The sequence below is a fragment of the Rhodotorula paludigena genome, assembly GCF_050403205.1.
Source record: "Rhodotorula paludigena JCM10292 DNA, Rt_paludigena_JCM10292v1_ctg11, whole genome shotgun sequence".
NCBI lineage: Eukaryota > Fungi > Basidiomycota > Microbotryomycetes > Sporidiobolales > Sporidiobolaceae > Rhodotorula > Rhodotorula paludigena.
The window spans coordinates 259,434-283,390 of NW_027481447.1; the positions used below are offsets into that span (position 1 = coordinate 259,434).

General features: G+C 63.9%; 9 protein-coding genes across 9 annotated transcripts; 3 read left to right on the top strand and 6 right to left on the bottom strand.

The window, feature by feature from the left end:
• Nucleotides 1-51: 51 nt before the first annotated feature.
• On the bottom strand, nt 52-988 carry JCM10292_002328 (RlpA-like double-psi beta-barrel domain-containing protein; the record flags this gene model as incomplete). The annotated part of the gene is made up of 4 exons (XM_076647834.1): nt 52-57; nt 129-235; nt 298-456; nt 514-988. 4 exons carry the CDS (start codon nt 986-988, stop codon nt 52-54), a joined length of 747 nt encoding a protein of 248 aa, XP_076506656.1.
• A 1,399-nt stretch (nt 989-2,387) lies between these two features.
• On the top strand, nt 2,388-5,232 carry JCM10292_002329 (uncharacterized protein; the record flags this gene model as incomplete). Its single annotated transcript, XM_076647835.1, has 4 exons — nt 2,388-2,406; nt 2,514-4,227; nt 4,290-4,359; nt 4,435-5,232. The coding sequence occupies 4 exons, from the start codon at nt 2,388-2,390 to the stop codon at nt 5,230-5,232; spliced, it is 2,601 nt and encodes an 866-aa protein (XP_076506657.1).
• Nucleotides 5,233-5,870: 638 nt separating this feature from the next.
• Nucleotides 5,871-6,980, top strand: JCM10292_002330 (PLAC8 family protein; the record flags this gene model as incomplete). The annotated part of the gene is made up of 6 exons (XM_076647836.1): nt 5,871-6,014; nt 6,069-6,109; nt 6,175-6,267; nt 6,359-6,423; nt 6,509-6,667; nt 6,745-6,980. The coding sequence occupies 6 exons, from the start codon at nt 5,871-5,873 to the stop codon at nt 6,978-6,980; spliced, it is 738 nt and encodes a 245-aa protein (XP_076506658.1).
• A 234-nt stretch (nt 6,981-7,214) lies between these two features.
• JCM10292_002331 (uncharacterized protein) lies at nt 7,215-8,214 on the bottom strand (the record flags this gene model as incomplete). The annotated part of the gene is made up of 2 exons (XM_076647837.1): nt 7,215-7,730; nt 7,798-8,214. The coding sequence occupies 2 exons, from the start codon at nt 8,212-8,214 to the stop codon at nt 7,215-7,217; spliced, it is 933 nt and encodes a 310-aa protein (XP_076506659.1).
• Nucleotides 8,215-8,569: 355 nt separating this feature from the next.
• JCM10292_002332 (uncharacterized protein) lies at nt 8,570-9,528 on the bottom strand (the record flags this gene model as incomplete). Its single annotated transcript, XM_076647838.1, has 2 exons — nt 8,570-9,076; nt 9,130-9,528. 2 exons carry the CDS (start codon nt 9,526-9,528, stop codon nt 8,570-8,572), a joined length of 906 nt encoding a protein of 301 aa, XP_076506660.1.
• Nucleotides 9,529-10,374: 846 nt separating this feature from the next.
• Nucleotides 10,375-13,238, bottom strand: JCM10292_002333 (rhomboid family protein; the record flags this gene model as incomplete). Its single annotated transcript, XM_076647839.1, has 9 exons — nt 10,375-10,476; nt 10,541-10,782; nt 10,841-10,941; nt 11,020-11,171; nt 11,288-11,445; nt 11,511-11,580; nt 11,652-11,719; nt 11,814-11,895; nt 11,976-13,238. The coding sequence occupies 9 exons, from the start codon at nt 13,236-13,238 to the stop codon at nt 10,375-10,377; spliced, it is 2,238 nt and encodes a 745-aa protein (XP_076506661.1).
• Nucleotides 13,239-13,937: 699 nt separating this feature from the next.
• JCM10292_002334 (uncharacterized protein) lies at nt 13,938-16,576 on the top strand (the record flags this gene model as incomplete). Its single annotated transcript, XM_076647840.1, has 8 exons — nt 13,938-14,285; nt 14,383-14,479; nt 14,562-14,721; nt 14,778-15,044; nt 15,103-15,845; nt 15,903-15,993; nt 16,056-16,223; nt 16,288-16,576. The coding sequence occupies 8 exons, from the start codon at nt 13,938-13,940 to the stop codon at nt 16,574-16,576; spliced, it is 2,163 nt and encodes a 720-aa protein (XP_076506662.1).
• Nucleotides 16,577-17,671: 1,095 nt separating this feature from the next.
• On the bottom strand, nt 17,672-20,155 carry JCM10292_002335 (flavin-containing monooxygenase; the record flags this gene model as incomplete). The annotated part of the gene is made up of 12 exons (XM_076647841.1): nt 17,672-17,810; nt 17,867-17,929; nt 17,991-18,168; nt 18,322-18,482; nt 18,548-18,715; nt 18,779-18,870; nt 18,929-19,213; nt 19,272-19,382; nt 19,439-19,595; nt 19,658-19,680; nt 19,743-19,871; nt 19,934-20,155. The coding sequence occupies 12 exons, from the start codon at nt 20,153-20,155 to the stop codon at nt 17,672-17,674; spliced, it is 1,728 nt and encodes a 575-aa protein (XP_076506663.1).
• A 536-nt stretch (nt 20,156-20,691) lies between these two features.
• Nucleotides 20,692-23,436, bottom strand: MPE1 (cleavage polyadenylation factor subunit MPE1; the record flags this gene model as incomplete). The annotated part of the gene is made up of 7 exons (XM_076647842.1): nt 20,692-21,309; nt 21,378-21,885; nt 21,948-22,164; nt 22,228-22,394; nt 22,507-22,616; nt 22,764-23,017; nt 23,262-23,436. 7 exons carry the CDS (start codon nt 23,434-23,436, stop codon nt 20,692-20,694), a joined length of 2,049 nt encoding a protein of 682 aa, XP_076506664.1.
• Nucleotides 23,437-23,957: the final 521 nt, after the last annotated feature.

Here is a 23,957-nt window from a genome sequence, read left to right on the forward strand (position 1 = left end):
TCACATGCGGAAGCATCGGGCCAGCCGATCTCGCGTGCGGGCTAGTCTTGCTCAATCCTACAGAGAGCCAGAATCAACAACGGGACCTCACGAGGCAGGCAGGCAGGCAGGCAGGCAGGCGGACTCACGGTGAAGTACCACTCGATGTCGAGCTCGCCAGTCGACTCGTCGCCGATAGCGTCAAAGGCGCCGGTCGAGAGGTCAAGCGATGAAGACGACTCGCACGAGGGGCATTCTGCAATACACAGCCCGTCAGGTACGCTTTGAGAAGGGTCAGGCGAGCACTGAAAGACGCACCGTCCGCGACGGTGGCCGTCACGCTCTTGCCGTTGGCCGTGTTGGTGATGTAGACCGTCTTGCCGCACGATTCGCCCGAGCCGTACATGGTTGTCTGAAGCGCGACGATCTTGGCGCTGTCGGAATTGGTCGAACCGCATGCGCCGGCGTTGCCGTTTTCTACTTGCATGACACGGTGAGCTCAATGGTTGGCAGGGGGCCAGGGTCATCACGCACGGTAGTAGAAGGTAGCGGCGCCCGTGTAGGTGGTCGAGGACGCCGACGACGACGATGAAGAGGACGAGGACGAGGACGAGGACGAGGACGAGGAGCTCGTCTGAGCCTCGCTCGTCTGCGTCGCCGACGCAATTGCCTGCGTCTGCCTGCCCTTGTTACCTTCACCGGCGGGTGTCGTCATCGCGGACAACGGGGCAGTGGACGAGGCAGAGCCGCCGCTAGCGTCCTTGCGGTCCTCCCAGGGCGCACGACCGCCTTGGCGATCGAGCCGGGCGCCGCCCTTCTGACGACGGACAACCGTCTTCTCCTTCTTGACGACGGGCGCGGCGAGAGACTCGCCCGTGAAGGGAGGAGGCGGGATAGTCGAGCGGCGGACGAGGCTGCGGCGCTCGAGGGAACGGCGGGAGTGACAGGCCGCTTGGACGGAGGCGAGCCCGAGGAGGGCGACGAGGGCCGTCGAAAGGGCAAATCGCATGATGGAGGCAGATAGAAAGGATACAGGAACGAGCACAGCTCTGAGGAAAGGCCGAGAAAGGACCTGCGAGCGCAAGGTCTGAGTGTCTGTGCAATGTGGACCAGAAGAAGGAATCGTACTAGGGAGGCGGCCAAGGTCACGGACGAGGAGAAGAAAGACAGGCAAGAGCTGGGCGAGCCAGGTCAAGGACGAAGTGCGCAGCGATAGGCTGCGAGGAGCGCAGCAGAGGGTGCAGCGGTGACCAGGCGAGACCTTCAACGGTCGGCCGGTTCGAGGGTGGTCCGTCCCGCTTCATTAGCTGCGCCGGAGTGCGCCGCTCTGCCACTCGATCGTGCGGAGTAGTCCGGGTGGTAGGTCACCCATGCAGGTTGAGAAGGCCGACGTCGGGGTATGCAGTCGTCGCAGCCTTGAGCGACTGTCTGGCGCAACGCCGCTGGGCCTCGAGCGTGTCTTCGTCCTTCACGCCGCGTGCGACTGTAGCAGCAGCCAGCATGCGCCGTGAAGGATGCGGCACACGAGGCGCAAACGCGTCGCGACTCGTCCTCGATCGCCTACGAGAGGAGCACACAGGGCGTCGTGCACTGCTGCTGTGCATGGCGATTCATCTGAGCAGACCGAAAGCACAGCACTGCGAGATGCGCACGGAACACGCTTCGCAGCGCTCCGAACGAGGCTGGACGAGGGCAGAATGCCCCGATCGAGCACGTGTGAGCGGTGTACCTAACCCGCGCTGGCTTGTCGCGATCCGTGTGCAGCGTTGCAGAGCTCGCTGCACGTTGACCAGCACGCTTGCAGAACGCCGCGAGGTGACGAGGAAAAAGACGCTAGAAGTCCTTCGCGGTTTCATCAGTTTCACCGCCCTCGCGGGCGGGGAGAGCACGCTCGGCCTCGATCTGGTTGCAGTCCTGCCTTAGCCTGCTCATCTGGACGTTCGAAGCGCACAAAGACGCCTCGAACTGGCCGTTCTCGCGCCGCTGGCCTCGTCGCTCGCCGGCTTTCACGCGCATACACTCGACCCCGCGAGCGCAGACCCTCTTCGCGCTCCCAGCGACAGGAGGGGCCGTCTCCTGCAGGCCTGATACGCGGCACATCACTTGCCGTCCGTCCCAGGCACGGCGACCCGAGCGCATCCGCGCGCATCTGCACCGCCGCACTCGCATCTGTTGCGTCGTGCGCCTCACCGCAGCACTCGCGAGCAGCGCACAGCGTGCTGCAGCCACCTACACGAGCAGGAGGAGCACGCACGGGCACTCGAGGCGCGGGCTGTCAGCGGTGATCGCGCTCGGAGCGCCTTCGTTTCGTCCTCGGCTCCGACGCACGCAACGGTCGGCGCGGAGTCCATCTTCTGCCTTCCTTGCGCGAGGCTTGCCCCCCTCCTGTGCACTCGTGCTCGCCAGAGATGGAGCAGACGCGCACCGGTAAGCCCGTCCCGACCCTGGCCTGCCCCTTGTCCTCATCCTCTCGTTGTCCTGCTCGTCTTCACGTGCTGACGCCCACTTCGCTCTCGGCGACCTCGCACACGCAGCTAAGCAGCACTCGCTAGCCCAGCCGAGCCCCTCCAGTGCTCGCATGGACCGCGGCAAGTCCTCCGAAGCCGCCTTCAGCGCTCGCGAGGACAAGGGGTCTGTCGCACCGCCCGCTCGCCCCAGCTCGCCCGCCTTCCTCGTCTCGCCAGAGTACGGCTTGAACCTGCACGACGACGACAGCGACCCGGAACGCACCCTCAAAGCCCGTGGCTCGTACGCGCCGCGTTCGTCGCAGCGCACCTCGTCCCCCTCGCCCCTCGTCTGGAGCGACAGCGGCTGGCACGCCGGCAGCTTCTCGTTTGCGCCCGTGCACGAATCTTCCGACACGCCCACGCCCTCCGGCATCGGTCCGAGCCACGCCGTCGTCGAGGACCGCAAGTCGAGCTACGGCAGCGACTCGCTCGTCAGCCTCGCAGAGACAGCCGCGTCCGGCACCTCGTCCAAAGGCAGCACCAAGGCGACCACGCCGAGCGACACGTCACCTACTGCACCGCGCTTCAAGCTTGCGCCGACGGCCCCGGCCTTTGCGCCCAAGCCCAAGATCGCTCCTCTCACGCCTGCGACGTCGGTGGCGCCGAAGACTCGCCTTCCCGCGCTTGACATTAGTTCGACCCTGCAGCGCTTCGCCTTTCCGTCGGCCGTCGCCGTCGGCGCCAGCAACAGCCCCGCTAGCTCGCCGCTCGAGCCGTGCACGCCGCCTTCGGGTCGCCGCCCCTCGGAGGCCGGCAGCGTCGACCTCACGTCTCAATTCGATCACGACGGCCGCCTCTTGTCGTCCGGTGCGAGGTATACTATCGCCAACGAGATCCTTCAGCTCCAGTCGGCGCCCCTCGGGCCCGTGCACCCAGATGAGCTCGAGACGCTCGAGACGCTCGATGCGCCCGGGGGCTTCGACACGGCTCCGAACCCTCGCCTTCGCGCCCTGAGCGAAGATTCGCCCGCGTTCACACGTGGCATCGAGCAGTGGCGCCAGCAGCAGCCGTTCCCGTCGCGCCAGCAGCCGTTCAGCCCGCTCTCTCCCTCGGCCTCGTTCGGCTCGGGCGCTGCGTTCGAACGCTCGCGCAGCTCCAGTCTTGCCTCGACGACGAGCAACTACTTCAGCGCGCGGCCGGCGTTCGAGCGCTCTAACACGGTCGCTCAGCTCCAGTCCTACTTTGGTCCGTCGGCCGGCGAGGTCAGCGTGCAGTTGCCCGGCGGCTTCGAGTCGTATGCGCCTTCGTACCCGCCCGGATCGGCGCCGCTCTCGCGTCAGCCATCGTACACAAGCCTCGGTGGCGTCGGCGGCGGCGCGGCTGCCTACCCGGTGCACGCGCACCCGGAGCCCTTCAACCTCACGCCAGACGACCCGCTCTACCTCGAGGCGCGCCAGGTTTTTGTCGATTCTTCGTGCGCGTCGCTCGGGTCGGCGCCGTCGGCCGCGCACCAGCAGTCGCTCGCGGCGCACTTTGACCGCGCGATGCACCAGCTGCACCCGCTCGCGATGCTGTACGGCCTGTCGCAGGACGCGGCCAAGCAGCTCCTCGCAGAGCCGGCGACGAGCGGCGTCAGCGAGGTCGTGCTCCGCGTCGCGGCCATGATGGGACGCCAGCAGCAGATGGCGAGCGTGCAGCGCAGCGCCATGGGCACCATCCTGCCCGGCCCGAGCCCCAACAATCGCAAGCTCGCGCTGTACAAGACGGAGCTCTGCAGGAGCTGGGAGGAGAGGCACAGCTGGTGCGTCTACTGCCCGTCCGTGACCTCGAGGCGGCTGGACTGACCTGAAACCATCTTCGCAGCCGCTACGGCGTCAAGTGTCAGTTTGCTCACGGCGTCCACGAGCTCCGCAACATCGCTCGTCACCCCAAGGTGCGTTACACGTCTCGCCACGTCAGCCAACACGCCTGCGAGACTAACTTCGTCGCGAGTCTCGCCTACCCGCAGTTCAAGTCCGAGATCTGTCGCACGTTCTGGCAGCAGGGCTCGTGCCCGTACGGACAGCGCTGCTGCTTCATCCACGCCGTGCCTGACTCAACGAGCTCGCCCGAGGCATCGCCGCGCAAGGACTCGGCGCCAGTCAGCCGCTCGGGCAGCCCGCCGCCGAGGGCTCGCATGACCTCGACCGCCGTCACGGGCGCTCCATCGCGCACGTTCGGTCCTGCGCTCGCCGAGCTCCTCGGCTCGTCGTCGCAGAACTCGCCCGTCAAGTCCGAGGGCGGCGCGGCATCGGCGTCGTCGTCTTCGTCCCTCGAGACGTCGACGCTCTTCGGCCTCGGCATGCGCGAGCGGCCCGGTCAAGCTCCGCCTGCGTACAAGGAGGCACCACAGAGCCGTCTGCAGCGCTTGAGCCTCAGCGCCGGCCCGTCGTCCACCTCGCTCTCGTCCCTCTCGTCGCTCAACTCGGGCAGCGTTACGGCGCCGCTTCCCGCTTCGGCGTACAACCCAGCCGGTGGCGCGCCGCACTCGCGCCACGACAGCACGCACTCGTTCATGACGACGTCGTCGGTGTCGTCGGCCGCGGCCTACTCGCCGCTTCTCACACGCACGGGCTCCTCGTCAAGCCTCTCTTCGGCCGGCTCGCCCGTCCTCCAGCGCGTCGGCGGCGACTGGCTCTCGCACTCGGCCGCGAGCATGACCAGTAAGAATGCGTCGCTCGAGTGGCCCGCGATCGAGGAGCTCGCGCTCGACGACCCGCACGCGCCCGCCTCGTCGGCCCTGCACGGCCGCCACACCTTCGCCTGAACCCCTTATTCTTTCCTCATGCAGCTCGCCTACCTAGCGAGTCTCGCTATCACCGCCTTTCACCGCCTTTGACGCCCTCAGCATACGCATCCTCGCAGCGCCGCACCTGCATAATAGACCCTCGCCTCCGCCTCTCGCCTGTCCACATGTCGCCGTCTCCTCCGCCTCACCCTCTTCGCATGTTTCTATCTTTGGCGACCGTCGAGTCGTCGCCACTCGGAACCCCGACTCTGTATCTGTCTGTAAGACGCTTCGGCGGTGCAGGAGGACCTGCCGGGCATTATCTCCCCCTCTCCCCCTCTTCCCTTCCCCATCGGTCTTCCTCCGGCCGGCCCCTTCTCTTCCAAAAGGATGCAAACGCGTCCATTACGACTAGCCCCTCACCACCCACCCTCGCAGCACGATACCCCCTCGCGCTCCCCAGTTACCCCCTCACGTCGTCGACCCGCTTGTTCCCTCACGCCCGCACGCATATGTGTACGCCCACCTGCAAATGCATCACCTCAGTGCCATACACTCCTAGTCTTTGCGGTGTGAGGGACGCGTTGCAAGCACCTCGCTGCTTGATCGACGGGCTTGCACCGCCTCGCCGCGCCTCTTCTCTCGCTCTCCACTCCACCGCTTCTTCCGATCGAGCCATGGTGGACCACAAGCAGCACTACGAGCCTCTCTCGACCGTCGAAGAGCCCGCACCGCCCGCCTACGAGGCTGCGCCGCCCGTCGAGGATGCCGAACGCGCTCATCTGCAACAGCGCACGCAGGCGCTCGCAGCGCAGCAGCCGGTGCGTGGAGCCTCTCAGTATGTTCTTACAGGTACTGACTGTCTTGTCGAGCAGCTCGCGCGCCCGCAGATGACGGTTCGCGGCGTCAACCCCAAGTACGCCCGCACCTCGTCCCGTCCGCACGCGCCACCCGCATCTTGCTGACGTCCCGAACGTACAGGAACGTGCCTGTCGGGCTCGACGGCAAGCGCGATTTTACGCATGGGCTTTGCGAGTGGTACGAGGCGCCCGGCTTGACGGTCGCTTCGCTTGCGTGCGTTTCGGTCGCTGCATCATCGTCACGATGTGCCTCAGCGAGCTCGTCGACGCCGACTGACGTGCTGCGTTCCGTCCTCACCGCGCAGCTGCCCGTGCATGGTCTTCTCGGCGAATCGCGACCGCCTTGCACACCTCTCCCAGACCGGTACTCGTACGTTTTGCCTTCCTCCTTCCCCTTCCCCCGTTTGGAGGCTCTCGCTCTTCCCTGATTATATCCTGACGCCCTGCTGCTACAGCTCACCCCGCGCCCTTGCCCGTCGGCCTCTGGTGCGGCCTGTACGCCCTCGCGCCGCATCTCGCTGGACTGGGTCAAGCCGCGCTGCAGTGCATGGCGCGCTTCCAGACGCGCGAGCGGTACGGCGTGAGAGGCAACATTGCCGAGGACGCGCTTATCGGTGCGTGCCTTTTCTAGGACTCGGTGGACGTGCTGGCGTGAGCATCTCGACTGATCTCGCATTGCGCGATCGCGCAGGCGCTTTCTGTCTCCCCTGCTCGCTCGTTCAGGAGTCGCGCGAGCTCAGCGCCGAGGAGCAGGTGCTGCGCGCCGAGCTCGAGGGCGAAGGCGCCGTCGCGCTCGCGGGGTCCGAGGACGAGAGCGAGGGCGCGCCGACCGAGGTGCTCTTCCGCGACGAGGAGGAGGCCGTGCAGGGCTCGCAGGCAGTGATCGAAGCTGCTGAGGTGACGAAGAAGGCGCGCCCGACCGTCTAGCTGGGATGGCGGCTGCTCGGCACCCTTCCGTTCCCTTTGTGCACGTCTGTACCACTCTGCTCCGTGTACCACTCTTCATGTTCCTCTTTCCTGTCGTTACTCTATAATACAGTACTACTTTTCTCGATGCAGAGCACAGCGAGAGTGGATTCGCCGCTCTCGCATCTAGCCACGCGCACCAAAGGCACATCAAGGCGCAAGCGAGTCTCGTTTGCAGGCAAAGTGCGATTCCGCTCAGTAGTTGTGCATCTGCGTCCACAGCATCCAGCTCGGCGTGGTAGCTCGCCTGCGCGCCTCGGACTTCTGCTGCTCCTCTTTCTCGAGCCTCTGCGCGTCCATCCGAGCGTCGCCCGCCTTCGCCATTGTCGTCCTCGGCTCCTGGCTCTTGCTCACGCCGCTCACTTCGGTACTGTCGTGAAGCGCCTTCTCGGCGGTCGGGGGCACGACGACAGGCGGTTGCGTGTCGACGACGTCGAGAGGAAAGACTGCGAGGAAACGTCGAAAGCGGTGCGCCTCGCTTTGAGCCTTCTCGAATACCTCGGGCGAGAAGCGGATCGTCTCGTGGCTGTCGCCTTCGGGAGGCCAATCTGAGTAATCGAGCGAGGGGAAGCTGGGAGACGACGGGTGCTGCAGTAGACAAAGTCCGATTCCCGCAGACGCGTCCGCATCGAAGTCGTCATACTGTTCGTCGGTGTGACGATTTGTGCTGACGAGGCAAAGGCGAAAATCGCGCAAGCACGCTTCCATGTCCTGCAGAGCGGAAACGTTTCCAGCTGGGCGCTCCGGCCGACAGAGGGGGGGTCGCTGCGTGACGCACCCTGCATCGGGGTTGCCAAAAGCTCTCATGATATATGCGGTGCTCTAGGCATAGCTCGCACTTCCGAAAGTGCGCGAAGGTGAACAAGCCGGACGTGCACTCGTCGTCGTCAAAGTCGACGGCGTCGAGATCCGGGTCGAATCGCGCGTGCAGGCTGCGCACAAAGCGATCCACGGCCATCGCCAGCTTGAGGCGGCTGAGCTGCTGTTTGACAGCGTCGAGCACCTCTGCCGGGAGAGAGACGAACAACGTGCCGGCCGACGTTGATGAAAGCGTGCCCTTGCGGCGGCGCGCAGCAAGCATGTCGAGGGCGAGGAAGGGAGGCTTGACTTCTTTCCACGCCTCTGCGGCCATCGCTAGGGGCATGGCTCTGACAAAGACGCCGAAGAAGAGGGTCGACTCGGACGAGAAGGACATCGCGGACGAAGAGGGCGGGGCGGCTTGCCGGGGTCGAGTGCGAGATCGAGACGTCAGTGTAGACTGTAAGGGTCGCTCGGAGTAAGCTCGATGGAACAGAAGGAAAGCAGGCGGAAACGCGAGGAGGCAAAGGAGTGAGGACAACGGAGCGGCAACGTTGACTTCGTCATGGCCCGCTCGAAGATGTCTTCGAGGGTTAGCGTCTAGCTGGCGCGCCGAGTATGCTGTCAGGCCGCTAGCTTCTGTCGGACTCTTTCCCGGCTCTCTCACGGGGGAACGACTCGAGTGACTCCCGATGTGACACGCTACAAGCGGACAGATAGGTATGCTACTGCGCCATCTGCGTCGATGCTCCTCACCACGAGCTGTAGGTCGTCATCCAGACAATCCATCGCGGCTCGCGGAGAGTCGTGGGGGCATTTGGGACTTGCGAAGCCATCGTCGTCGCTCGGGGCTTCGCCTCCGTGGTGTCGGACGTCTGTGTCCCCTTCTGCTTATCTTTGGCGGTCTGCTTCGCAGCCGCTTCGAGCGAGAGGAGCTTGTCGCACGACGGGAGGTACGGTTTGTAGACGGAGATGTCGGCCATCTCAAGCGGGAAGAGGGCGAAAAGACGACGGAAGCGGTACACATGCTGGTTGAGCTGGTCGAAGAGCTGGGGCGAGAAGCTGAAGACCTCGTGCTGCTCTCCTTCGCCGTACGGCTCGTCGACAGGCAGACGCGGGTGCTCCAAGGAGCCGCCTTCGAGGTGCAGCGGCAGCGCGATGCCTGCCGCAGCGGTTGCATCGAGAATGTCTCCATGGGTCGTGAAGGCGGACCATCGAGCGGGGCAGAGTCCGAAATCGCGAAGAAACTTCTCGACGACCTGTTGTCGATCGTCGGCTGTGACCTTCAAGGAACCGTTGGAAATCCACTCACTGTGTAGCCCTCGTACCAGTACGACTGGTAACCACCGTCGTCTTCAAACCACTCGCAACACCTGGCGCACTCTGCGAAATGCGCCATCGTGTAGCGACGTCCGCGAGGGCAGTACCATCCCGAGTTCGGTGGGCAGTGAAGGTTGCGGACGAGGCTGTCCTCTTCGTCGGCAAGTGCGATGGCGCCGAGCTGCTCGCGGATGGCCTGCAGGACCTCGGGCGGGAGGGTAGCGAACGACGTGCCGACCGAGGACGAGGCGAGGGTGCCGCCGCGCTGTCTCGCCGCGAGCAGGTCGAGCGCGAGTACGGCCGGCTTGACTGTCTTCCACGCGCCGGCTGCCATCACGAGCGAGGTCGCCCTGACAAAGACGCCGAAGAACGGAGTTGCCGTGCACGACATGCGGTGACGTTTGAGAGGCGGGTGGGACTCGAGAGGCCGGTGGTTCACTGCTAGAGCGGGTAGCCAGTCGCTTTGCTTCTGCAGAGCGAGACTCGAGCGGACCGAGCGAGGACGAGCGCGGAAGAGGAGCAAGACGTGCGTGGGCGGTGCGGCGATCGAGGCTGGTCCGCTTCAAAGGGCCTGCGCAGAGCTTGCAGACCTCTTTGAAGTTCTACGCGTGCACCGAAAGGGTGCAGCAGGCGCGGCATGCTCGTCGTGCTGCGTCTGCGAAATCTCGTTCCCGTCTCGACTGGCTTGCTTCGACTGCGTCGCCTCGCCTGCGACGGAATCGAGCAACCCCGTCGTAGAAGGCGCATGTGTGTCAACTCTCTGATAGTATTGCCACGTTGTGCGCCCCTTTGTGCTTCCCTAGCGCGGCTTCATTGCTTTCCACAACCACCAGGCCCCCACGCCATCTCCCACCGCCCTGTTGGTCCACATGCCGACGCTCTCTGCTGCGACCATGTGTTGGTGGACCGAGTCGCACGAGACCCAGTAGCGTCCACCGAGTCGTGCTGCACGGGCGCGCGGGCGCAAGGTGTGTCCTGCAGAGTGTCAGAGCAGCGAGTCGACCTTATCGCTCTTCGAGCACGATTGCGGGAGTGTCTGTCACATTGCAGGGTGCTCGTGTGGGAAGAGGTGTAACGAGGAGCGAGAGGCGAGTGGAAACTATGTCCAGCATAGAAGCGTGCGAAAGAATGGGCGAGCGGGATTTTGCGAAAGAGGGTGCAGTAGTGGTACATGCACAATAGATAGCACTTTGCCGCGCCTGGAGGACGCGACTGGAGGAGAAATGCGGTTGTAGGCTCAGAGGAGAGGAAGGATGAAGGTCGAGACGAGCACGGCGAGGAGGGAGGAGATGGTCGAGGACGAGGTCGTGACCTGCGTGAGACCGGTGCCGTGGCAGCGCTGCACGTGCGCGTGTCAGAGTCAGCAAAGGAAGCCTCAGCCGAGGCAAAGGAACGCGCCGCACGTTGTTGGCGTCGGTTGGCCAGCACGACAGGTACCTGCACCAGCTGCAAGCCTTTTCCGGGTCGCCGGTGTAGAAGTTCTTTGTGAGGACGATGAACACGACGATGAGTAGCGGGAGGGCGATGAGGCGGAGAGCGACAAAGACGAGCTTGTGTGCACGCGAAGGGTGGACGATGGGCATGAACACGATCGACGAGAGGAGACCGACGAGGAAGCCGCCGAGATGGGCAAAGTTGTCGAGGCCTGCACGAAGCGAGTCTGAGTGACGTTCCATGGCTGCAAAGAGAGGAAGGAAGCGCACCAGGGATCCAGCCGAGGCCGAAACCGATGATCAGCTCGATGACGAGGAAGAGCAGCTTGCGCCTCGGGCGGTACTCGATCTTCCAGTGCGCCACAAGATCTCTGTTCGACCAGCACGAACCCCACTTGTCAGCGTCGAAATTCTCCTGTCTGACAAGAGGCTTTTGGCGCAAGACGCACACCAGGAAAGCCGCCTGCGTGCCGAAGATTGCGCCCGACGCGCCCGCGCTGGGCAGGCCGACGAGCGCAAAGTTGCCGCCGAGGATGTTGCCAAAGATACCCGAGGCGAGGTAGAGGACGAGGAAGCGCGGGGTGCCCATCATGCGTTCGACCTGAAGGGCTCGACGAGTCAGTACGCGCGAGACTTAGTTCGTCGAGCAGCCGGCCTCGACAATAAGAGCAGACGGTCTCGACAGTCATATAGAAGAGTCGAACTGGAGTGACCTACGAGGGCTGCGCTGAGGCACTGCGCCAGCATGTTGAACAGGAGGTGGATCACGCCGACGTGGAGGAAGATGGCGGTGAAGAAGCGGAACGACTGGTCAGGCCCGTTGTCTCCTTCAACGTTCTGGAAGCCTCCAAAGCCGCAGATGTCGGACATGGTGCCTGTGCAAAGCGGACGAGGCGTCAGCGGGGACTTTGCAGCCGTGAGCCAGTCCTGCTCGACGTACAGGAGGTATCGGCTGACGAAAGCGTCGCCTTGTTGGACGCTTCCAGGCAAGTCCAGGAGATGTCGGTGACCTGAATGCAGCGGAAATGGGTGAGTCATGGAAGCCCAAGACAGGGCGAAGAGGCGATGGTGTCGGACGCACGTTCGCGACATAACGCATGCAGCCAGCGAATCGTGCGCCGAGATTGATCAACACCGCTCCGGAAGGCCCTGCAGACACAACGTGTGAGCGCTTCTGACAACACTAACCAGCCGCTCCCCGTGCAAAGCGCGGCAGAACGGCAGACAGCGGTCGAGGACGCACCAATCATCGGGTTGAACGACGGCTTGGTCTGGATTGCCGAGCCGGTGATCGAGTTCATGCGCACAAGCTCGATGATGAAGACCTGCGTGTTCGGCAGCAGAGCATGAAATCAGTCCGCCTTCCAAGCATGGCAAAGCCAACTAGCGCCGCGCAAGTACGCACAATCGTCATGGCGACCGCCAGTCCCCAACTCGCGAACGGCCAGCGCTGCATTCCAACACCCTGCTTGTGCTCCCACACGCGGCGCTCGGCATCGGTCGTGTCCCAGAACCACCTCTGCCAGAGCGGTTTCGGCGCGATCGACTCGCCGCGCGCGCCCGTCGCGCCGTACCCGCCTGCTTCTGCCGCGCCGGGGAAGGACGCGCCGCGGTCGTGCGCGGGGACGACGTCGAGCGAGGGGATCTTGTCGAGCGGGTGCTGCGGACCGGGCGGGTAGCTCGCCTTGCCGCCTGCGCCGCTGCCGTAAAAGTCGAGCGACGACCTCGACGGCGGACGGAACGCGAGCTCGTTCGGCGCGTAGAACGAGTCTGCCCGCTCGGGCTCGGCGCGCCGTCCCCGGATCGAGTTGAGCAGGCCACCGAAGAGCCCGCCTCCTGCGGCTGCTCCCGCTCCCGCGCGCACAGGGCCCTCGAAAGAATCGCCCGAGACGGCGCGCGTGTGCGCCGAAGCCGAGCCAGCCTTGGCCTCGAGGTCGGCGTCGCGCCTGCGCGAGTAGGCAGCATAGACGCCGCCATCGTCGTCTTCGTCGTCGTCGTGCCCGACCGCGGCATAGCCCTTGCTCTGCTGTATCGGGCGCGAGTACGGCGTCACGTTGGTGGCGCTGCCGTGTGACGACGGCGGGATGTGCGAGCCGCCACCGGGGACGAGCGGCCGCGACGCCTCATCGGCGTCATCGTCGCCGTGGTACTGGTCCTGCGCCGCTGCCGCAGCCGAGGCGTACGGGACGGCCGTCGCTTCGCCGCGCGCACGAGCGAGGGGACCGCTCGGCGCCGTCGAGGGGTTGATGGCGCGCATGCCTGCTGCGGACGATTGCTGCTGCTGCTGCTGCTGCGGAGCGGGCACGACTGTGCTGCGGTCGTCCTCGAGGAGTTCTGGCGGGACATAGTCCCGGTGGACAGACTCGTCGAGCTGGTACTCCTCGGGGACCTCGGGAACGGGTGGTGCCGCTGCTGCGCCGCCGCCAAGTGCGGCATGATCCATCGGGCGCGGGCCGAGGACGCGCCTCCGGCCCGTGAAGCGACGGTCGAGCTGCGAGACCGAGTCGTCGGGCGCAATGGTGCTCGCGGCGTCGTCGGACCAGTGGAAGTTCTGGCTCGCTACGTCCGACGGAGGGGCCGACCGGCCGTAGAGGTCGCTTGGCCGCAGCCCATCGGCCGTCGCGGGCGAAGAGTGATATGACGGAGGAACCGAGTGTGGCGGAACCATCGCAGACGCTGGTCTGATCGAGCCGTGCGAGTCGAGCGGGACGAGGACACGGTCACCGAGTCGAAAGATTGTGCTTTAGCGCGGTCTGACCAGACAGTCGAGTGTTGAGGAGGCTGAAATGCTCCACTGCTATCTGGCTGTGCCCTTTGTGGCGGTGTGCGACGGGTGCGGACGACGAGGCCGGAGCGCAGTTGAAGGACAAGCCGGCGAGGCGGCGAGACGGCGGGGGGACTGGCGAAGTGACCCAGGAAGCTCGAGCAAGCCACAGCACGGTCACTCGGGAGCTCAGCGGCGCTCAGCAAGGCGAGGCAAGACGCGAACGGGGAGGACGACGAACAGGAGAGCGAGGCGGTGCTCGTCGCAGCAGTCTCACCGGCGGAGAGTCGCGTTGACAGGCTCAGTGAGCGTACGATGCACTCACACGTACGGTAAGCCTCACGGCTGCTCCCAGAGACGCGGTTGCAGCGATGTGATCGGCGCGGGGTCCGACGTCGTCCGACGCTCTTTCGCTGCTCTCGCGCTCTCAAACACTCGCTCCTCCGCACGCCCGCTGCTGGCAGCTCTTGCACGCGCACACTCGTACCAGGGCTACACCCCCGAGCTCGCCGCATCGACCCTCTGCTGGTCACGGGAGCTGCCGCTCTCTCGGGCTATCTCCGTCTCCCGGCTCGCACCGCTCGTCCCAGCGCTCGAGGCGAGATGCAGGGTCCGCCACAGCAGTCGCACCGCACACCGCGTCCCCTCCCGGCCCTCATCGCTCCCCGCACGCCCAATTCGCCCGCTGCCTCTCCCGCCCTCTCCGATGACCTCGAGCCCGCCAAGCTCCACCCAGCCGCACACATCCCGCTCGCAGACCTGAGCGACCCACCTATACCGCCGTCAAGCCCCGACCTCGAGGCGGCAGGGGCGCGTGAACCGCCGACGTGGTCACAGCGGTGCTGGAAGGCGGTCAAGCGACATGCCGCTTTCGTTGGGCCCGGCGTCATTGCCAGCGTCGCCTATCTCGATCCAGGCAACTGGGCAACTGACTTGCAGGCGGGAAGCCAGGTGAGCGCGATTACTTCGTCAACGGCATTCCCGGCTTCTCCAGCCGCCTGGAGGACCTTCTCGTTAGCACCGAAGCTGACGCTCCTCCTTCCGACAGTTCGGCTACGGGCATCTCTTCATCATCCTCTTCGCCGGCCTCATTGCGCTCCTCTTCCAGATCCTCTCGACCCGCCTCGGATGCGTCTCTGACTATGGTGTGTTGCCTCTTGCCTCTCTGTCGCGGAACCTTTTCGCTGCCTCCTGCCCGACGTGACGCTAATTCAAGTACGTTGACAGATTTGGCGACACACTGCCGCTTCGCTCTCTATGACCGCGACTCGCCGTACAAGCTCGTATACCGTTATGCCCTCCTCTACCCGCTCTACGTGATTGCCGAGATCGGCATTATCATGACGGATCTCGCCGAGCTGCTCGGCAGCGCGATCGCCATCAACCTGTGTGTATGATGTACTTCAGGGCGAAAGGACCACCCTGACTGTCCCGCTCCCGCAGCCTCATCCCCGCCATTCCGCTTTGGGCCGCGGTCCTCCTCACCTCGCTCGACGTCTTCCTCATCCTCATCATCTTCAACTACCCCCAGCGCACGGTTTCGACCTCGATGCGCCTCTTCGAGCTGCTCATCGGTCTGCTCGTCCTTTGCGTCCTCGCGTCATTCGTCGCCCTCCTCGTCAAGGTCAGTCCCGTGTGGAAGGACGTTTTCTACGGCTACGTGCCCGGACCGACACTCGTCAACGGGGGCGGGATCTACATTGCGGTCGGGTGCGTGCGCGTCGCTCCTGCTGCCGCTTCTTCCGCACCTGACTCGCCGGCCTCGCAGCATCGTCGGCGCAACCGTCATGCCGCACGCCTTCTACATTGGCTCCAAGATGGCCACCATGCGCCGTCTCAAGCCTGAAGACTACGGCGAAGTCTCTGACCCGTCCGCCTCGTCGCGCGACTCGGACGACGGTGACAGCGAGGCGGGCAGCGAGGATCGCAAGCCGCCGCGCACGGCCGCCGAGCGCGCGCGGCGCTTCTTCCGACGCGCGAGCACGGCCGGCGAGCGCGGGCGCGGCGCGACGAGCACGTCGTACCTCCCGTCGCTGCACCTCCCGCAGCCCGTCAGCCTCGGTAACCTCGGGCTCGACTTGCCCGCCCTGACGCGCAAGCGCGGCGAGTCGCCGGTGCGCGAGCGTAGGGATGAGATCGAGGAAGAGGACGTTGGGTGTGTGGAGGAGGCGGGCGAGGAGGACGGCAAGCTCGACGAGCGCGACATCGGCGCGCCCATCTCGTCTGCGCAGTCGCCGCCGCGCAAGACTCTTGCGTCTGCCTCGCCGCAGTCATCGTCTTCGCGTCCACGCCGCAAGCCGACACTCGCGTGCGTGCGCGCGCACTTGACGCACGCCTCGCTCGACGTCGCGGGCTCGCTTCTCGGATTCGCCGTCGTCGTCAACTCGTGCATCCTCATCCTCGGCGCGGCCGTCTTCTACTATGGCGACGGGAGGAGCTCGAGCCAGAACGGCGAGGGCGTGAGCGACTTGTTTGACGCGTACGAGCTCGTCAAGCAGTACCTCGGGCAGGGTGCGTCTTGCCTTTGCTTCCGTCTGGTCTATCGAGCTGACCCATGCGCATTCACAGCCTTTGCGTACCTGTTTGCTGTTGCCTTGCTGGCGGCAGGACAGAGTGCGAGTCTCACGGTTACGCTGTCGGGTCAGATCGTCTCAGAGGGGTGCGTCTCCTCGTCTTCTTCTCGCCGCAGTTCCTTGTCTTGATCAGTCCTCCACCTCGAAGCTTCATCAACTGGCGCACCAAGCCATGGAAGCGTCGCTTGATCACGCGCTGCATCGGCATCATCCCGTCGTTCTCCGTCGCCATAGCAGTCGGGCGCGACGGAATCGACACGCTTCTCGTTGCCAGCCAGGTCGCCCTCAGCATTGTTCTCACCTTTGTACTCCTACCGTGCGTTGACGTGGAATGCGCTGTGGGGAGGTTTGCAGGGCTGACCTTCTCGACCGAACCGCAGCCTCATCATCTTTTGCGCTCAGCATTCCATCATGGCCGTCCCGCTTGACCCGACTGCGCCTGTACCATCGCCTGTACCCTCTACCGACCGCACCGCTTCGCCTTCCACCCGCCAGCGCCTCGCCGCGCTCGTCCGCACCCTCAACCCTTTCCGCCGTCGCTCGACGCCGCCCGGCACCGTCTCGTTCGCGAGCCCCGTGTGGCTCGTGTGGCTCTGTGGCGCCCTGTGGTTGCTCATCGGCATCGCTAATGTCTATGCGCTGTACGACGTTGACCATAATGGGGCGTGAGGGGCGCCGAGGGGCGGGGGTGGTCTGCTAGACCCTTGGGACGCTCCGCTCGACCTTGTAGCTTGTTCCTCTGCCCAACTGGAGTACTGTAATGACAAATAGGGGGTAATGTCTCAAAAGTTGGCCGATATATTGCCCAAAAAGTGACTCCGAGCATCGAAAACGCGACATTAGTTTAGTGGTTAGAATTGGCGCTTCCCATCCAACCCTGGGACTTGCGCTAGACTCGGGTTCGAATCCCGGATGTCGCAAGACCTTATTTTTCGACTTTTTTTTGCTACCAGAGCATCTAGAAGGCCTTCTAGGGGCGCGAGGGGTCGCCAGGAGGTCGAGGAAGCAGAGGTTGAGGAGAAGGGGCGAAGTTGCCGGCCCCCTCTCCCGCCGCGCCCTCTTTTGGCGCCTTTGACCCTCGTAGTCACTGTGTGAGTACGCTGCACAATCTACGACGCAGGAGAAGGACCACGAGCAGCTGTGAGGACGTTGCCAGCGGCGCGGAAGCTGGACCTTCCCTGCGTCACGCGCTTCTTCACGTCGCCGACCACGCTCCTCTCCCGCTACTTCCCAGCCCGAGTTGACTGCGTCAGATGAGCGACTCACCAGGCTACCAGTCCGACTCGACCGCGGTGCACCCCGCAAAGACGCTGGAAAGCGACGGCCCATCGACCGGTGGTCTGTGTGCGTCCGCTGCTTCATCCTCCTTTGACCTGGCCGTCACAGCTAAGATCGTGATCCGGGCCAACTCTCAGTTCTCTCATCCTCATATCCTCAATTGCCCTTGCGGAAAGCTGAGACGACTCCGTACAGATGCAGGACAGCTGGCCTTCCCAAGTTGTCTCGAGTGCTTCTCGACCTGAAGCTCAGGGCTCAGCGCGCCTACCTTTGCAGCGCACAGAAGAGGACTCTGTCTTACAGGTAGAGCCGATGCTGGAGAAGGTCCACCAGCTGGATCTGCTGAATCTGCTTGACAGGACGTTCCTCGAGACCTGCTTCCGCAGTGGGGCAGTGTAGCGGCCTTTCGAGAGGCAATGTATGGCACAGAGAGATCAAGTCTAGCTACACGTGGATCAGGTCCAGGGAGAGAGAAGGGAAGCGTGTCTAGTCGAGGAGGTCGGCGGTCTTCTTGACGCGCTTGCCGAGATTTTCGAGCGAGCCTTCGGTTTTCTGGATTGCCTCCGCCGTGATGCGGCCACCAGTTCCCGGACGCACGCCATAGCCAAAGAGAACAAAGGGCAACCTGCGGATAAATCGCGTCAGAGCGGAATAACAAGCGGCCACAGACGGCAGACTGACCAAGGCAGACGGCGCGGGTTGAAGAGGTGGAAGACGAGGATCCAGATGATCATCTCCGAGTAGCTGCGGCAGTCAACAAGTTCAGTGAGATGCACAGCAAGAGTCAGTACCGGTGGAAACGCACGTGAAGAAGGTCAGGCCGGACGCATCCTCGCCCCATGCTTGCATCTTGACCCAGTTGATGATGTCGACCCAGGTCTTCATAGCTGCCGGGCGAGGCCGGGTCGAAGGGTCGAGGAGGAAGACCATAAGGATGCGGGCAAGCAAGCCAATGTGCCAGTTTCCGACCGTTCCGAGGCCGTCTGTGCGGGGCGGGAGCACGAGTCAGCGTGGGTGTCGGTCCAGTGAAGGCGCCTGCCACCTCAAGCTCGCTGCCGGCGTGTCTGCACTACGCCTCGTGCCATGCGACGACGTCCAGCAACTTTCCACGACACGGCTCCGGTGAAGAGACGTACCCTGATAGGAGGCGTTCGTCATGAGGATGGACCAATCTTCAGTCGCAAAGTTTTGAAGGTACAGGGAAGGCGGGTGATAGTCGCGGTCCTTTTCAGTCGGGAACAGGTCAGAAGGGAGGAAGTCGATCGAGGGTCGCCTATAGCCCGTGGCGACAATGATGCTGCCCGACGGACAAAATGGTCAGGCACGAATGTGTAACGCAGGGATGTTGACGAGCAAACGCACACGTCGGCCGAGATAAGCGTCTCCTCGCCCTCGTCGCCGCTTTTGCTGCCGCGCTCGCGCTCGTTGAAACGGATGCCGGAGGCGACGATTGACTGCGTGTCGCCGCGCCTGTAGCTTATCTTGCCCGCACGGATGTGCTCCAGGAATTCGTCATTCACGACCGGCGTGCTGTGTCATTCGGAAGAGTCAGGCTGATGCGTTGCGCGGAGACACATCGGACAGATGACGCACCCTTGGAAGAGACCCTTCTTCGGCGGCGAGAGCTCCCATAGGTCGCGGTAGTGAAAGGCGCGGATGATCCACTCAGGAATGAAGGACAGCGGCTGCATAACGGAGTCAGGTCAAAGCCCGATGAAACAGGAGCGATCAAGTGGGGCGCACCATCTGACGACCAAATGGCTGCAGTGACAGCAAGATGTCGAAGATAGTGTTGCGCGGAATGATCCACTTGTCCGAGCGAGCAAGGACGACAACGTCGCTAGCCTTTTTGTCGACCGCAAGCTCTGCGGCCTCGACGCCCGATGCACCTGAGCCAATTACGACGACCTTCTTGCCCTTGAGCTCCGCGCCGTCGAGCTGGGATGAATGAATGACCTGCCCCTTGAACTGGTCCTGCCCGTCGAGTTCGATGAACTTGGGCTCGCCGCAGGTTCCGAGAGCGCAAACCTGCGAAAGCGGACATTAGCGCTAATAGATACAGTGCGAAAAGACGAGGAGTACTTACGACGGCATCGAAGATGCCCTCCTTGCCGTCATTGATGATCCAGCGAGCATGGCCGCCTTCGCGTGGGTCGGTTGACGAGTCGGGTTCGCGCTGGACCTTCGTGACGCGGTACTGAATTCGGAACTCGTCAGCCTCGATCGGTAGAGTAATGCGGCAAAGGGACGTACGTTAAACCGGGTGTACTTCCGCAGCTGATACCGCTCCCACACCGCACGGATCTGGCTGATAATCTCGTCGCGCTGCGGGAAGCCCTTCGACCACTTGACCGAAGGATGGAAGCGGTATAGGATCGAGTTGAGCTGGAGCTGCGAGGTCGAGTTCTCCCTGCGAAAGTTGGGTTGTTAGTCTTCAGCCTCGTACGCGGGAGTCGCGACCGCAGGACCCACCTCGCCCATACGCCGCCCACGTCCTGCGATAAGGCTTGAATTAGCTCGCATCCCGCGGAAGTGCGCAAAGCTCGACCGGGCGCACCTTCTCGGCCTCGAAGATGACGACCTCGAAGCCATGATCGACCGCGTGCGCAGCCGTACTGACGCCCGTCAAGCCGGCGCCGATGACTGCGATGCGTCCATACGACCTGATGGGCAGGTGCGGGCCCGACTAGACAGCGAGAGATCAGCCTTTCGCCGCAGGGTGATGAGGCCGAAGTGGGGGAGACGCACCGACGCGAAGAGCAAGAGGACTGCGGCCTGATAGAGCTGATAGAGCACCCAGACAGCCAGGGAGAAAGGTGCATACACGGCGGCGTGCACCGCGCGGTACAAATGCGATTCGAGGACCTTGACGACGTTCGACTTGGACGATCCCGGGCGAGCGCGACGGGAGGGCGACCTTGCCGGGTCGACGGCGGTCGAGTCGGACTGGGAGCCTGGCGAGTCACTCATCTGCCACAGTCAGCTCGGGCTAGGAGGCAGCGGGAGAAGAGCGTGATCGGCGACGTGAAGAAGCGCGTGACGCAGGGAAGGTCCAGCTTCCGCGCCGCTGGCAACGTCCTCACAGCTGCTCGTGGTCCTTCACCTGCGTCGCAGATTGTGCAGCGTGCTCACACAGTGATTACGAGAGATGAAAGGCGCCAAAAGAGGGAGAGGCGGGAGAGGGGGCCGGCAACTTCGCCCCCTCTCCTCAACCTCTGCTTCCTCGACCTCCTGGTACCCCCTCGCGCCCCTAGAAGGCCTTCTAGATGCTCTGGTAGCAAAAAAAAAGTCGAAAAATAAGGTCTTGCGACATCCGGGATTCGAACCCGAGTCCAGCGCAAGTCCCAGGATTGGATGGGAAGCGCCAAGAGCACGGCGCAGCTCTACGGGGGCAAGAGCAGAAGAGGCACTCTCGGGGCACAGCGGCAGACTCAGAACGGGACCTGCATTGCAAGCGGCTGGGAGGGGTGCGAGAACGATAAACAACAGGACGGCCGACCGTGAACTCAGACCTTCTTCGCTGCCGGCGACTCGGCGGACCCGTCCTCCTCACGTGCGCGCTTCTGCCCTGCTGCCGCGCCGTTTGCGGCTCCGGCCACACCTGGCCCCGCAATGCCCGCGCCAGCCATGGGTGACATGGCGCCGCCCATCCCCGGGCGCTGCTGCATGCCCATGGCCATGGCACGCTGCTGCATGAGCGTCTGCATCTGCATCATGGCCATCTGGCACTGCTGAAGCTGCGCCTGAAGCTGCATGCGCATCGGCGGCGGGAGGGCCGGGTTCTGCAGCATCGCCGAAAGCTGGAACGCCTGCTGCTGCAGCATTTGCGGGTTCGGCCCGCCGCCGTTCGCCATCATTGCCATCATCTGCTGCTGCTGCTGAGCGCGCATCTGCTGCTGCCGGAGCATCGCCGCCTGCTGCGCCGCTGTCATGCCGGGAGGCATAGCAGGCAGGCCCGGGACGCCCGACGCGCCACTGGCGGGGGCCGCACCGGGCGTAGCTGAGCCGGCGCGAGGTGGTGAGGCGGTAGCGGGCGGTGCAGGCGAGGCGGACGAGCCAGGCTTGGCCGCATCGGTCGATGCCGGGCGGTCCTCGCCCGGACGAGGCAGGCGCGGGTTGAGGATCTGCAGCGTCGCGGGACCGGTCATCAGCACACGTAAAAAGTTATGCTGGGAGAGTAAAAGAGTCGCACCTCTTCCGGACGGGCGGGGAAGAGCTCCTCGTCCTCCTTCTTCGGCTCAACGGCCTTTTCGTCCGGCTTGTCCTCCTTCTTCTCGTCCTCGCCCTCCTCCTTCTTGATCGCCTCGGCCTCGGCCGCCGCCTTACGCTTCTCCTCGGCAATGCGCAGCCGCTCCTCCTCTGCCTCCTGCTCCTTCTTCTCCTGCTCAGCCGCCTCCTTGCTCGCCTGCATCATCTCGTCGACGTACTTCTTGCACCGCTCGCGCCGGTCCTCGTCGGGCTTGAGTTTTTCGAGACTCTTGACGCGCGACTCGCACTCCGGGCACAGCATGTCGTTGTCGAGCAGCGCGTTCGTCACGCACTCGTCGCAGAACGACGTCGAGCAGCACGGGGTGAGGGTCGCGTCGCGCAGGAGCTTGGAACAAACGGGGCAGGTAAGGTCCGGGTCGGTCGGCGCGAGGTTCTGGATGTCGTTGGCCGAGAGGTTGGCCGTGAGCGCGCGATGAGCAAGCCATGAGGCGCTGTGCAATGACGTGAGCGTCAGACTAGCAAATCACGCGGTAGCGGGGCAGTAAAGACGTACCTATCGGGGCGAGCGACCACAAAGCCGCCCTCGGCCGTGACCATGATGCCCGCCTTGACGCCGCTTGCCGCCGCAGCCTCCGGATCCTCCTCCGAGCCAGGCAACGGGCCCGCGACCTCGGTGAGGAAGCTCTTGGGGATGCCCGTCGTGCGCTTGATGCGAGGACGATTGTCGAAAGCCGGGTTACCGTTCTCCGGGCACTCCTGGATCCAGTGACCTGCGCGCGGGATTGCAATGTTAGCTTAAACGCCCTGACACAGCGATGAATGCACCAACGCACCTTTCTGACCGCAGCGGTAGCAGATGTATCCGGGCGGCGGCTCCTTGCGCGGGAGATTCGGGTCGCGGAAGTTGCGCTGCCCCTGCGCTCCTGCGCCTGAGCCGCCTGCGTGATTTTGCGGCGGCGGGGGGCGATGAGGTCGGTTGCTGTTGTAGACGGGCGTGGCGCTGCGAAAGTCCAACCAAGCAGGGTGAGCGAACTGAAGCTGGAAACGCACGGAAAAGCGCCGAGAGCAAGCGAGACTGGCTTCTCGACGTAAAGACGCCGTGTTCAACGTACTTTGCCATCTGCTCCTGAGTCTGCTGCCACTGCGTGTTCGTCGCTGCGAACATGGCCGCCATGGCGGAAGCCTCGTCGCTCGGTGCCGCAGCAGGCAGCTGGACGTCTCCCTGTCATGCAGAAAAGGCGGGTGCGGATACGGGCCACGAAGTCGAGAAGGAGGGGAAAGGAACGGCACAGATACCGGGGACATGAGAGTCTGATTGCGAACAGAAGGCGACTCGGAAACAGCGACGCCAGACACAAACAAGACGAACCTGCGCAAGACCAGCGGGTTTGACAGCATCCTCACGTCCATCGAAGCGCTTCGTGTACATGTCCTTGTTGAACCCGCCTACCCCTCCTCGCGGCACCGGTGCAGCTCCGCGCGCAGCCGCAACTCCCGCACCCGCATCGTCGCGGTCGACCATGTACTCGATGGCGGAACCGCGACCAGGGCCCCTGGAAGGAGGAAGGCGCCGTGCGATGACGGACGTCGATCGCGGGATGAGTTCGCGGTCATTCTTGTACTCTGGCGACGCGGCAAGTCACGAAGAAGCGTCAGTTTCCTGTCCTGTCGTGGTGGGCGTGGTGTGTGCGGCATGGATCCGTAAACTCGCTCGAACAGACACGGGCGCAACGCGTGCATTCCCGGGTACGCAAAGGACGAGATGTGCAAGTACAGAGGGACAACGGGGCGAGACAGATACCAAGGTGAAGACCTAGGGCCTAGACGAGGCAACGTCGACGCCCACCCACAGCGGGACTGAACGCACCTTCTTCGGTGTCGGCGTGGTAGATGGCAAAGTCAAAGTCGGCGCCCTTGCCCATCTTGTTCTCGGCGATGATCTCCTTCTTGAGGTCCCACACCGAGATGGCCGTCCCGTCGAACGCGATGCGGGAAGGCTCGCGCTGCGACTTGAACTTGTAGAACACGAAGCTAGAAGCCATGGCGGGCGGTCACAGGCGGCTGGCGGGCGGAGAAAGCGAGACGACGTGGGGACGTGGAGGAGGGGAGGTGGCGAGAGCGAGGCAACGGAACGCGAGGTGGCAGTGCAAGCCCGACAGTCTCTACGACGTTCAAATCCTTCTTTTTCGCGCCTGTCACGCGCCCGCGAGGAGTGTGAGACTGGGCGGCAGAGGCTGAGGAAGCGAGGGTGATGAGGGCGAGAAGACGGCGATTACGGCGTGCGCGCAGGTGAGAGCAGCCGTGGGCGCTTGCTGAAAGGTGTACGAGCTTGTAGGTAGCCTTCTGTGCGCGCTGGAGACGCTGAGGGCGAGGCGAAGTGACTGGGTGGCCCCCCGAGCGGATGCACGGCACAGTCGATCTGCTGCAAGAGCTCACGATGCTTGCGCAACTCATTCAAAGGCCATATCAGGACTTGACAGACCCTGCACACAGCCCTGCGGGCTCGATGAGGTGCGTCTCTGTACCGCTCTGTTTGCCGCTCCTGCTTCCCTCGCTTCGGATA